The following is a 13,381-nucleotide window of genomic DNA, read 5'->3' as shown; positions in this document are numbered from 1 at the left end:
CCCTTAACACACTGTGCAGGCAGGTCAAGATGTATATATGGACTTTACGTGGGATATACTCGGGCCAGATGGGTACCTTCTGGGAATAGGTTTAAATAGGACGTTTTGAAACACGTATGGACAAACCCAAGTAGGAACATATTGTAGATCGTTCCAGAATCAAACATGAGAAATCCATAATTTGGTTTACAATGGAAAACACAAGGGTTAAACATGGGCAAACACAGTCATTTAGAGATGAGCTGTTGTTGTGGCCCTCAGGTGTGGCAAAGTTAGATAATCAAAATTATGTTTGACACACAAAGGATCCACCTGGTGAGACTCAAAGTCAGTCATTGGCAAATGCAAGTGAGACCTTGAAAATTTCTCTAAGTGGGCCCCACATAGACGTGCATTCTGTTATGCTAAAATGGGAAAACATTTTATATGGGATTGAGAATATTTATGATGTATGGGGCCCATTTGGGCTAACCAATTTACACCCATATGGGCAAACCAGGTGGGCACCTGTTGTAGGTTCTAGCGAGGTCAGAGATGGGAAATGTTTAGCTCACGTGAGCTAGCCCCTGGAGGTCAAGAGGGATGGATGCCCTCTTGACTGTGTGTAGTCCCAACACATCGTTGGGAGCCAAAGGGGCCACACCTCGTCTCTTGATTCAACCTAATTATGTCAAGCTAATCACACCAACATGCTCCTAATTACGAGTCAATCTCCTTCAAAGAAATGTCTTGTTTCAGTATTTATGGACATTGAAGCATAGCTATGTTTCACTACAGCAGCAGATAATAAATCAGATCTGGATCAGATTCCTTTCCTCTGCTCTGAGACTCTGAATAACTGATCTGAAAAGAGTATTATAGAAAGTTATCACACTATTCTAAATTAAACCTAATGGCAATTCATTATTAAGTAATTTAGCATGCAGTTGGTGGAAATTCAGATTTCCTGCTACTCCAGACTCCTTTGGTTTAAACTCATTTTAAATGAACCAGTAGAAGTCCTGCTAACGCTTCTTGAATGAAAGGCATTTGAGGTCATGCATGGGATATTTCAGGCATTCTCTGCATTCATTTAAGTAGAGAGAGGATCACAGTTGGCGTTTTAAAAGTTAATCAACTGCAGACAGTTGAGGAATTTAGTTTTAATACCTGGAAATGTCAAAAATGGAAGTAGTCCCCACAGAACCCTGGATAATGATGTGTAGGAGATTACAAAACACAACAGTTTGACAATCATTCTTACATTCTGTTTTATCCCTTTTGCTGTCAGGAACAATAACACATGCTTTGCTAATACATTTATTGTTATCAGTGCAGTGTGAATATCAGTGTTGTATAGTAACGAAGTAAAAACACTTCACTACTTTACTTAAGTATATTTTGGAGTACTTCATACTTTCCTCGAGTATGAAAATTTTTGATAACTTTCACTTTTACTTCACTATATTTCCGAACTTAATTGCATACTTTTACTCCGATACATTTTCAATGTGTGGTTTAGTTACTCGTTACAAAAAAGTGAGAGAGAGAAACGCAAGTGTTTTGATCCCACCTACTGATTAGCAAGTAGCAAGTAGGCTACCGAACAAAGTCCGTAGCCTGCTTGCCTGGGCTTGTTCATCACCACCAATAGGATACACCTGTTTTGCTTCTCCCATTAAACACAAAGCAAGTCTCGCAATCAGCAGCAGCCACATGGAGGAGGAGACGGAGACCACAACACGGTCCAGGGGAACCACCAGCTGGTGATGAGAGCCCATGGCCTTATTTAAACACAATATACTCTTTCGTGGGTGTTAAAGATTCGTCGTACCGCATGCAGTGTATGTTATTCCTGCCCGAAGATGTGGAAATTCTATCTTACAAAAACTCCCCGTCCAACTTGAAGAAACACATCGAGGTAACGTCTTATGAAATGGTTATAATCCTCCTGTTTCAGTAACTATAGCTTGGTCACTAGGCACTACTGTATTGTGAAATCTTGACCATAAATGAACTTTGTTTGGCATTGTTTCAGTTCCACACTTGGTGTATTTAGCTTAGGCCTAATGTTGACTGTAGCAGGCTACCTAGACTCCTCTGTTCAAGTGGGGACAGAAGCCATAGCGATAGCAATTTAGACTAAATTTAACGAATATAGGAAAGGCATGCAAGTTCAAAACCAGGTTTACAGATGCCAATAAGCTGCATTTCCCTCCCAATTCTTTTTTTCTTTTGCATAATGACCAGTTGTGTGCACCACCTACTGACTGTAGCATTGACTGATTCACTGATTTGTGAAGTAGAGTAATCGTAACAGCTCTTTTTCTTCATGTTGGCCGCATTTTCTGTACTATTTATTTTTCTCATTTTCAGCACTGACCTTACTTGAAGGGAAAACTTAAGGCTTACAATAACTTTGTATTTTCTGTCCTGGAGGGTATACTAAGAAGCTGGTTCAGTTGTAAAGCAGGTTAAGTTAACCTTGTGCTATAGGTAAAGCACCTAATTTTCTTAACTAAATGATGCCTGCAGGTATATCTATTAGCAGGTTTAATTTTGCCTGCACTTGGTTGTGTACATTATTTTAAGTGTATTTGACAAGTTTACCAAAATATAAAAAATGTCATTCAAACTGCATTTGCTTTGTTTTACTTTTTACTTGTACTTTTCATTACATTACTTGAGTACATCCATTTTTACAGTAATTTCCATACTTAAGTACAAGAAGTTTCAGATACTTTAAGACTTTAACTCAAGTAACATTTCAGTCAGTGACTTGGACTTTTACCAAAGTCATATTTTGGAGAGGTACTTATACTTTTACTTGACTCTGAGATTTCAGCACTGGTGAATATGAAGTTTGTGCATTGTGCTGCTCAGGGAAAAGATTTTCTTACTTCTGAAAGTTGCGTGTCCGCACACCAGAGAGCTCAAGCATTCTCCATTCAGCGCACCAGGTTCAGAATCCCCTGTGATGTTGCTCTGATAACCTCTGTCAAATCGCTCACAGATCTTTAATCCAGCTTCGGACCTGTTTAATACAGCGGCACTCTAACAGGATTGTGGATGTTAACCCATCGGGACAGGGTTTAGCAGCTCCTCCCTCCCCCAGGCGGTGGGTGAGCGCACGCAGGGCTGCCGATGGGTGGAGCAGAGTGGGCAGTGATGCCTGGAAAGTGAGAGGATCCTCTGAGCTTAATGCGGACGGACGCAGCGTGAGGACGACAGGGATGCTGATCCCAAAGGTCTTTTAGAACATCACAGAGGGTTGGATATCTTGCGTTTGGCCCCTGGAGTTTCTCTTTGTGTGTTTTACTTTCACCGTCTTACCTGGAGTTCAAAGTTTTGGAAGAGCCACATTTATGGATTACTGAGAGGACAGGGGGCACACAGCTCACGATGGCCGTGGCTTTAGACGCAGTGTGGGTGAGGGTCAAGAATGTCCTCAAACAGAACGGTCTCCTCATCCTGTCCGTGTTGGCTGTGGTCATCGGGTGTCTTCTGGGGTTCTTCCTGAGAACACGACGTCTCTCAGAGCAGGTCAGTCTGTCTCCTCCCCTTGACCCACAGTGACGTCATCCAGAAACATCCTGTCCTCCACACAGTATTATTCTGTTGACATATGTTTACATGCACTCTACTGTCCTGCTCTGAGTCTCAGCTTCCAGGTTATCTTTCTCTTCTCCTCTAACGGATGCAGTTCTGTGTTGAGGTGAAGTTCAGCCCAAAATTATTCATACCTGTTGATAGATTTACATTTCAAATGATTTTATTCAACCCAGAAGTTTGTTTGAGATGGAATGAGACACACATCTGGCAACAGCTGAAACAACTAAAGGTATCATCAGTTTAAAAATGGACATATAATGTATGTACAGTATATATACATTTTAAAAAAAAAATATGTACACATACACACCCATTTAATAAACTATAATATTACTGAAAAGTCCATTTATTTCAGGAACCTATTGAGTGAAAAACATTACATAGATTTGTTACACACAGTTGGATGTTTATTTCTGTTATTTATGATAATTTTCCACTTTCAGGTAATGAAAAATTTACAATATTACATCAGACCAATACAAAACCATATTTAAGACAGAAATTTGGCTTAATGAATTGTATGTTTAATACTTACTTAAAAATAATTTTTAAAAGATAAACAAGTCTAATCTAAACACATATCTTACTTTATTAAATATGACTATATATTTCTAAATAATTAGTAGATTTTTTTTTCTTTTTGGCATTTCAGTAAAACCCTCTTACTTATAATTGCTGATCTTTTTTTCTTTTGCGTGTTTTCATTGGTGTATTAATGATTTATTTTTGGTAATGAGCTCAAACTCGTTCAGCCTGGAAGGCCTCTCTGCCATAACCCCAATCTTTAAGCTCCCTCCAGAGATTCTTGATGGCATTCAAGTTGGGACTCTGGCTGCAGCCCTCCATACATCCATTTTACTTCCTGTCAAAAGAAACTTTTTGGTCAAAATCTAAAGATTACACTGCAAAACATAACCTTCACCAAACAAGTAAGAAAAACAGAAAACAAGACATGTTTTTATGTTACAAGTAAAAAAAAAAATGTGCCAATGAAACTATTACTTTCCATCAATATTTAAGAATTATTGACTTCAAACAATCTGCCATAGTGTTATTCAATTAATTAAGATATATGTCCTAATGAGTCTTGTTTATCAGATTACATGTTTAACATAACCTTTAAGTATACGTTAAACAAGCTTTTCATTAAGGGAAAAAAATCTGTTTTTAAAGCAGCTTTTACATTTTGAATGACAAGTAATCAAGCATCCATATGTGTTGTAATAAAGATAATAATCTTTATTATCTGTTTCACTTAGTGACAACAAGTGTATCTAAATTGTGTTTTTGCAGTGTTCATTCAACTTAATACCAACACAGGTATGTATCACTTCACTGTATGTCAATTTGAATCATATTGGGGTTTTTAATACCTCTGTAAAAAGATTGATTTTTCCAAAAACTGAAAAATTATATCTCCATCAAACAGCTGTACTACAAAACCACACAGGCAGTTTATTCAATTATCTCCATGTCACATGTCATCAAAGAAACGTTAAATGCATTCTCTGCTTTCAACTTTCTTGCTAAAAAGCAAAACTTTTATTCTAATACGTCTTGTCTAAACCCGTCTGTAGAATAATAACACACTGCGGTTTCAGAAAACCAAACACCTTTTTTTTTTTACTCCAAGTTCAGCTTTGTGAGAAGATTAGATAATAATACCTCTACTATATAAATGGATGTAGCATATTTAGCCTCCTCACTTCTATGAAACAGGATAATCTTCCAGCTGAAAACTCTCACTCCGGTTCTCAGCTGGAAGAAATCTAAGAGGGATTTCTACCATGTTAAAATAAATCCTGGCTCAGTCATCACATAGTGGTTCATACAAACACCAGTTTATAAACTGGTAGGCAGTTATCACATTTTCATTAGATGGTGATTTAAATTAAAGTCTGTAGTCTTCTCCACTAAAAACCATGTTGGTCCCTGGCCTGTTCTCTCATGTACAGTAGAGAGCATAATAGAAAAGAAATGCCTTCTGCAAACCTGTGGAAATTGAATATTTTTTTTTGTTGTTGTTGTTGTTAAGCTATAATACTGTGGGACCAACTTTATGCAATCTGATGAGAACACTGCTTTATCAGATACAAACATAACTGCATGTTATTTTTAATATTTTGCTTTAGGACAATAATAAACAAAAAAATGTATTGTGAATACGTGAGATTCCACTGTACACATTTTATACTTTTTTTCTATGCTTGGTCTGTGTTAACTAATTTCTCTTTTTCATTTTGTTGTTTAATTGTTGCTTCCTGTTTTGATCTATGAAGAACTATGTGTTGCCTTCACTAGATAGATAGATAGATAGATAGATAGATAGATAGATAGATAGATAGATAGATAGATAGATAGATAGATAGAAGTCCAAAACATCTAGGACTGAAATAAACTCCCCATCTACTACCTGTTTCTTGACAAAAATAGTAAAACAGTCAGTAACATGGCAGCAGCTCACTGTTAAGGACATCTAGACGTTGTGAAGACAACTTGTTGAAATTTAATGTCAGAATCAGAAAGAAGAAGCAAGAGGCATTGTAGTGACTTCAAATGTTGCATGGTCATAGGTTCCAGACAAGCTGGTCTGATTATTTTACAAACGTCTGACATACTGGGATTTTTCTCTCAGGTTTACAGAGAATGGTTCAAGAAAAGTGTTAACATCCAGTGAGAAGTGGCTGTGTGGACTATAATACATTGCTGATGTGAAAGGTCAGAGGAGAATGGATGGAATGGACTGAGATATTAACTAAACATGGGTCATAACTAAGGTATGCGGAATACCAGCTCTGAACACATCCTGTCTAACCATGTAGCTGATGGGCTACAGCAGCAGAAGACTTGTGTATTTAATAAGGAAAGTTTCAGGACTCGACAAATGTTGCGGATCAAACATGTTAAACTGCATAAACATAAACCCTTTTTTTTTTTTTTTTTTTTTCAATGTAATGAAAGCCGGCACATTTTAAAGAAAATTTCTAAAGTTTTTAAACGTCATGATCAGCTGATTCTCTGTCCTGGTCCGGCCCGTCTGATCCGTGTTTACAGAACGCCTCAGTGACTAGTGAACGGTATAATCCATTCTATCCATCCTCGCACTCTGTGTGTCTGAGAATCGCTTCGGGTTTTTAATCAGAAAAGAACACAGAAAAACCCAAAGACAAGATTACAGACATACACTCAGGTTTACATTTAGTACCATCGATGCATTACCTGTAACACATCCAGAGAGGAGCTCCATGAAGTAAAACCATCACCCCTAAAAGCTAAAGCCTCCTGTTGTCAAATATTCCTAAAAATAGGCCATGTCTCCTTGACTCTCACAATAGGGGATTACAGTCCAATCAAACAAATGCTTTCTGTAACTGTACATCAAATAAAAGTGCCTGTCAGTGGGATTCATCCCAGGGGACACCAGAGATACACACCTATGTGTTTCCAGACAGCCTGTAGAAGCCCAGACTCTCCTCTATGAGATGGGGCTACTCATCTGCTCAACTCTACATGTGGGGATGAGGACTCCGTATGGGGCCCATACTCATGCCCCACAAGATGAAGTGCTGTTTAAGGTTTAGTGGTTAGGTTTAGGACTATGGGTTGAAGTGAGTTTAGGTCAGGGTTAGGGTTAGGCATGTACTGGTAATGGTTAGGTTTAGGATTAAGGTCAGGGTAAGACTATAGAAATAAATCAAAAAATGACTGGAAGTCAATACAAAGTCCTTACTAGGATCGAAATACAAGGATGTGTGTGTGTGTGGGGGGGGGCGTGTGCGTGTGTGTGTGTGTGTGAGAGAGAGAAAGAGAGACAGACTCCTGTGAGCTGAGATAAGACTTAAGAAATGTTTGAGGTGAATTGGAATATTGAGGATTAGCCCAAAGGACTGCAGCTAATTACTGTTTTGGTGGTCCACAAACCTATTAATATTTTTCCCACTTAGTCGATTATTTTTAACCATCTCTCTGCTCTCTGATGTCCCATCATCTGTTCTGAGCATATATTGTATGTATGTTTTCAGTTATGCAGGTGTGTGCAATTGTTGCACCCTTAAAAAGAACTAAAAAAACTCAAAGGTCTTCGCTTTTGTGCAACTTTATTAAAACAAAATCCACGGTTCAGCATACAGCGTGTGTAGTTTTCTGTCTTCTCGTATCTATACACAGGTCATGAACTTTTTACTCCCATCATGCATTGTGTCTTTCTTAAAGGGGTATTATCATAACAGAAATCTATGAAATAAAAAATAATAAAGTAGTCTAATTTAACATTATCACGTTCTTAATATATTTCCAGGGCTCTACACCCTCCCCTACTAAAATAATAAAATGTTTTCAAAACATTTTACACTTTAAAACTTAAAGAATGTATCCTTGCTACTAGATTCTAACATTGAACTCATCCATCTCAGGTACCATTTAGTTACATGTTGCTCTTCAAAACAATAACCAATACTACACATTAAATGACTACACATGTATGTGTACAGGATAAGTACATTTACTTATATTCCCGTTTCAGTGTATTGACTTAAATCATCGGTACATTGGTAGGCCTCCCAAGTCCATTAAGTCACATATGGCTAAATCTACCATTCCACCTTATTAAATGTATCCACATTAAACATACTTTGAATGTAGTACGACTTCTTACAGACTACTTTTGTGTTACCTTACAAAACACTTACTTCCTTCTGTAAACGCATCAATAACTTTTAAGTGTAGCTGTAGTCACTAGAAATACATTTCTGAAAAATGACTCTTACTTGTAACTGAATATTGTGTACCAAATGAATAATATAACATTTTCAATTAACTTTAACTGTAACTATATATGGTTCAAAATACAATTCCTATTTCTTCAAAGATATGAAACTAGGTTTCCCTAACTCATCATATGTAAAGATGGATTTTGGTTGACGTGTTCTTGAGGAACGTCGCTCCTGCTCCACCTCCTGATCACCCTCTGAAGAAGCATTGATGTCTTCCTCAGGCATTTCAAGTTCAAATGGTTGACCTTCAGTATCCATGTCCGGATTTTGACTTTGGTCTTGGTTCTGCGTATCTCCTTCCTCATGTCTCTTGTCCACCTGATTCCTGATATCAGCAGAATCATTCTCATCCTGAAACTGGCTTTGTCTTTGTACAAGTCTCCTAGTTTGGGTTTCTTCTGCAGGTTGGCTTGATCTGGACTGAAAGACTGGGGCTTTTGGGTTGAGACTGGTAGTCTGGCTTTGATGGGTAATCCACACAGAATACTCGTCCTCACTACAGCTGTCAGAATCCTCATGAACTTGGTCTGTGGTTTGGCGTGTTTGTCTGTTCACTTGTCTCTTTTGGTTGTGTTTTTCTTTTGGTTCCTTAGTGTCTTGCCCATCAATAAGATAAGGACAGGGTAGTAAGACATTCCTATGAAGGGTTCTTTCCCTCCCTTCACCATCCAATGGTGTCACCACATAAACTGGACTGTCTTGCCCTTTTCTTTCTTTTATAACATGGGTTTTGTTTTCCCAGTAAGCACGTATTTTTCCAGGTCCTCCTCTTTCAGATAGGTTTTGGACAAGAACGTGGTCTCCAGGTTGAAGTTCTGAACTCCAGGCTTTTCTGTTGTAATACGTTTGTCCTCTCTTACTTGCTTTTCTCATGTTTTCTTGTGCAATGCTGTAAGCTTCCTGCATTGACCTTTGCCATTTGTCTGCATAGTCTTGATGAGACTGTGACTGCCTTTGCTCTTTTGGAAACAATAGGTCAATAGGTAGGATTGGCTCTTTTCCAAATAACAGAAAAAAAGGTGAAAAGCCAGTCGATTCATGCACTGTAGAGTTATATGCATGTACTACTTTGTTCAAATAGTCTTTCCAGTTAGGTTTCTGTGTCTCTTCCAGTGTTCTGAGCATGCTTAACAAAGTTCTGTTAAAACGTTCAGCTGGGTTAGACTGAGGGTGGTAAGGTGTTGTCCTTGAATGTTGTATCCCACTGTAACTTTGCAACTTTCTGAACAACTCATTCTCGAATTCCCTTCCCTGATCATGATGGATTCGCGCAGGGTATCCGAATCGCAGAATAAAGTCGTCAAAGATTTTGCGTGCAGCTGTCTTTCCAGACTTGTTAGATGTTGCATAAGCCTGTGCGAACTTAGTAAAATGATCTACTATTACAAGAATATACTCTACTCCACCTTTACTTCTCTCTAGATGCAGATAATCAATCGAAATTAGTTCAAAAGGTGCAGAGGTTGTAATAGTTTGGAGTGGGGTTTTAGTTTTTCGGTTGGGTTTCTTTTGTTTCAAACAGCGGCAGACTCTTGTAACATAATGTTCAATCTCTTCTCGCATTTTTGGCCAAAAAAACCTCTCTCTGGCCAATGAGATCATTCTGTCTGCACCTAAATGACCCATTTCTTCATGAAGTTGCTGATAAATCAGTGTCTTTAGCTTAGCAGGAACTACAAGTTGATTTCTAGTTTTCGTCTTTCGTCGTAAAACTCCGTCTTTGTCTAGGTAAAGATGAGGCCATTCTCTCAAAAGTCGTTTTACTTCAGTTGGCTCTTTCACTTTATCCCTGTATTTAACTTTCTCATTTTTCTGCTTTAATGTGATTACTCGTTGTGTCACTTGATCTTCTTGTTGAGCAATTTGAATGTCTTTGATTGCTATTGGCTCAACTGGAGTTGTACATGGAGCAGTTAGTTGTGACAGTACATCCACATTGCATGTAACAGCTGAAATCCAGTCAGTATCACCACAGTGATCTGCTTTGAGTCCTTGCTGTAGTGCTGTTATGTCATCAGCTTTACATTCCTCTGTACATGCTGACATTATTTTCTCCATTTCTGCAGGTTTGCGAGATAGAAAATCAGCATCTCGGTTGACTTTACCAGGTCTGTACTTCAGAGTAAAACGGAAATCAGCTAATTCTGAGACCCAGCGATGTCCTACCGCATTCAGTTTAGCACTTTTCATCACATATGTCAAGGGATTGTTATCACTGTACACTGTAAAATGTGGGGCATGGAAAAGGTAATCTCGAAATCGCTCAGTAACAGCCCACTTCAGAGCTAAAAATTCAAGCTTCCCTGAGTGAAGTTTGTAGTTTTTCTCAGTTGGAGTGAGTGTACGTGAACCATAGCCTATGACTCTTAATGCTCCCTCCTGCCTTTGATACAGGACAGCCCCAAGACCTTCCTCTGATGCGTCCACCTGTAACACAAATGGTTTTTCAAGGTCTGGGTAGGCCATTACTGGTGGATCTGATAAAGCGTCTACAAGCCTTTCAAGTGCCTCCTGCTGTAATGTTGTCCATTCCACAGACTGAGACGGTGGCAACTGTGAAGAACCTTTCTTTGAGGATTTGTTCTTTGTCTTTGGATGTGACAACAGATCGTAAAGCGGTTTTGCTATCCTTGAGAAGTCGGCTATGAATGATCTGTAGTAGCCTAGAAAGCCTACAAGAGATCTTACTTCCCTGACTGTTTTAGGACTTGACTTTTTCAAAGATTGCACAGCTTCTACTTCTTTTGGATTCATCCGGTATCCATCTTTTGAAACGACACGGCCGACATAACACACTTCCCTTTTAAAAAAATCACATTTCTTCGCTCTGAGTTTGATTCCACATTCTTTTTGTCTTTGTAAAACTTTTCTCACATTTTCCACATGTTGGTCAAATTCTTTGCTAAAAACTAAAACATCATCAAGGTAGGGCACACATATCTCATCTCTGAGATCTCCAAGACAACCTTCCATATACCTCTGAAAAGCAGCTGGGGCATTTGTTAGTCCGAAAGGTATCCTCAGCCATTCATAAAGTCCCCATGGCGAGATGAAGGCAGTGCATGCTCGGCTCTCTGGACTAACAAAGCCTTGGTGGTAGGCTTTTCCTTGGTCTAGCACAGTAAACCAGGAATTTCCGCCAAGATTTTCCAAAATTTCCTGAATTCTTGGAATGGGATGTCTGTCGGGGTGTGTCTTTTCATTTACTTGTCTATAGTCCACACAAAGTCGGATGGTAGAGTCTTTTTTTCTTACAATTACTATTGGTGATGAGTAAGAAGAAGTTGATTCCTGTATCCACCCCCTACTGAGTAGATCTTGAATGTGCTTTTTCACTTCCTGATACAAATGACGAGGGATTGAACAAGTATGTTTTTGTCACTGGAATGCTGTCTTTGAGATGTATTTTCATCTGCAGATCAGGTATGCATCCTGTATCCCACTCATTTTGTGCAAAAACATCACTTTCCTCTCTTAGCATTTTTCTCACTTTGTCTTGCTGTTCTGCTGTTAAGTGTGAAACATCAACTGGTGGATCCCATATTTGTTTGTCAGTTTTTCCTTCATTTTCTGGTGTCACTTTCATGTCTTTGGTGTGTACATGTCCACTTTCACTTTGTGACCTCTTTGTGATCTCTTTTACATCTTGTACGTTATCCACTGTGAATAATGAACCAATTATTGTCCTGTTTTGTAGTCTGATATTGTTGTCTGTGTTGTTTTCGACTACAACTGAAATTGTTGCTCCCTCATCAGTTGGTATGTGTATTAGCTGCTGCTGTATTTGTAATCCTTCTGGCCATGGTGTGCTTTCATTTGGTTCCAACACTGCATATTGTCCCTTTAGCACATTTTTCTTGAATTTTCCACAGATTACTTTGAACATTTGATGTTTTGGGATAATAACATCTTGTCTCCCTAGCCTTACTGTTTGACTCTCTGACATAGATTTGTCTTTACTTAACACGGAGAACACTGCTTTTGCTTTTTTGTGTCCTACGTCTAATGCTGACCCAAGACTGTGCAAAAACTTGTTGGGAAGAGTCCTATCTGTTGATATGTTAGACTTTGCAAGTTCTTCTATGACATTGAAACCCACTATTGGCTTGGTAATTGGCTCAGAGCTTACAAGAAACGGTACTAACAGTTCACTGTCTCTATTCTCTGTAAGACTAAACTCAACTCCTACCCAACCCTCATAAGGTATCTCAGTCCCATTTGCTGCAGAAAGATCTAACATACCTTCCTCAAGAAGCTCTTTCACTGATCGAACCTCGGCATCTGGTAGATGTTCTCTTTTCCAGTTTAGATCCACAATTGACACTTGTGATCCCGTGTCCCAAAGAGCTGTGACTGGAACACCTCCAATGTTGCACTGTACAAGGTTTTTGCGTCCTATTAGTTTTGCTGTCTTTTCCTGTTTTTTTGACAAAGGCACATCCTTTTGTGGAACAACACTGTCAATAACATTTGCAATATGTACTTCGATTTTATTGACATTAACTATTGAGTCTTTCTTTTTCCGACAACCAACAGCCCAATGTTCACTGCTTCCACATTTAAAACAGTGTGTACATTTTCCTTCTGGGTTTGACTGTTCACATTGACGACATTTTCTGGGACTCTTTCTGGTAGCACTTGGATAGTATGGCTTACTTCTAATGTTTTTGTCTTCAGTTTTCACTTTTGCTTGAGTCAAATTAGCAACTTGTGTTGAAAGATTTTGGATAGCTTCACAAATAACTTTGTTATTAGCTTCCAGCTTTTCCACAATGGGGTTTGGCTTTTCTGTCTGGTTTTTGCTTTTCTTTGAGCTTCCAGCATTTTCATTTTTGCAGTTATCTTCTTCCTGAACTGAGGCCACTTTGATGCTCTTTTGTCTGGTCGACAGTTTATTCCTTCTTTCGAGTTCAACACTGTAGGCAGCGCTCATTTTCTCAAGAAGCATTTCATCACTAACAGTTGCGTCCTGCAAGTAAGGTTTAATGTCCACTCTTACAGCATCATCTTGTAATCCA

At 38.7% G+C, this 13,381-nt stretch overlaps 1 protein-coding gene across 1 annotated transcript in view; it reads left to right on the top strand.

Moving 5' to 3' along the window:
• Nucleotides 1-3,143: 3,143 nt before the first annotated feature.
• slc1a7b (solute carrier family 1 member 7b) overlaps nucleotides 3,144-13,381 on the top strand; it is a 64,981-nt gene continuing 54,743 nt past the window's right edge. Inside the window, exon 1 of the mRNA XM_032572901.1 lies at nucleotides 3,144-3,522. Coding sequence (XP_032428792.1) covers nucleotides 3,382-3,522 — 141 coding nt within the window. The 5' untranslated portion in view covers nucleotides 3,144-3,381. The remainder of the gene's footprint in view (nucleotides 3,523-13,381) is intronic.

This window comes from Xiphophorus hellerii, chromosome 9 (assembly GCF_003331165.1).
Source record: "Xiphophorus hellerii strain 12219 chromosome 9, Xiphophorus_hellerii-4.1, whole genome shotgun sequence".
Lineage (NCBI taxonomy): Eukaryota > Metazoa > Chordata > Actinopteri > Cyprinodontiformes > Poeciliidae > Xiphophorus > Xiphophorus hellerii.
Note: the sequence above shows the minus strand (reverse complement) of the source record. Positions and strands in the feature narration are given on the sequence as shown.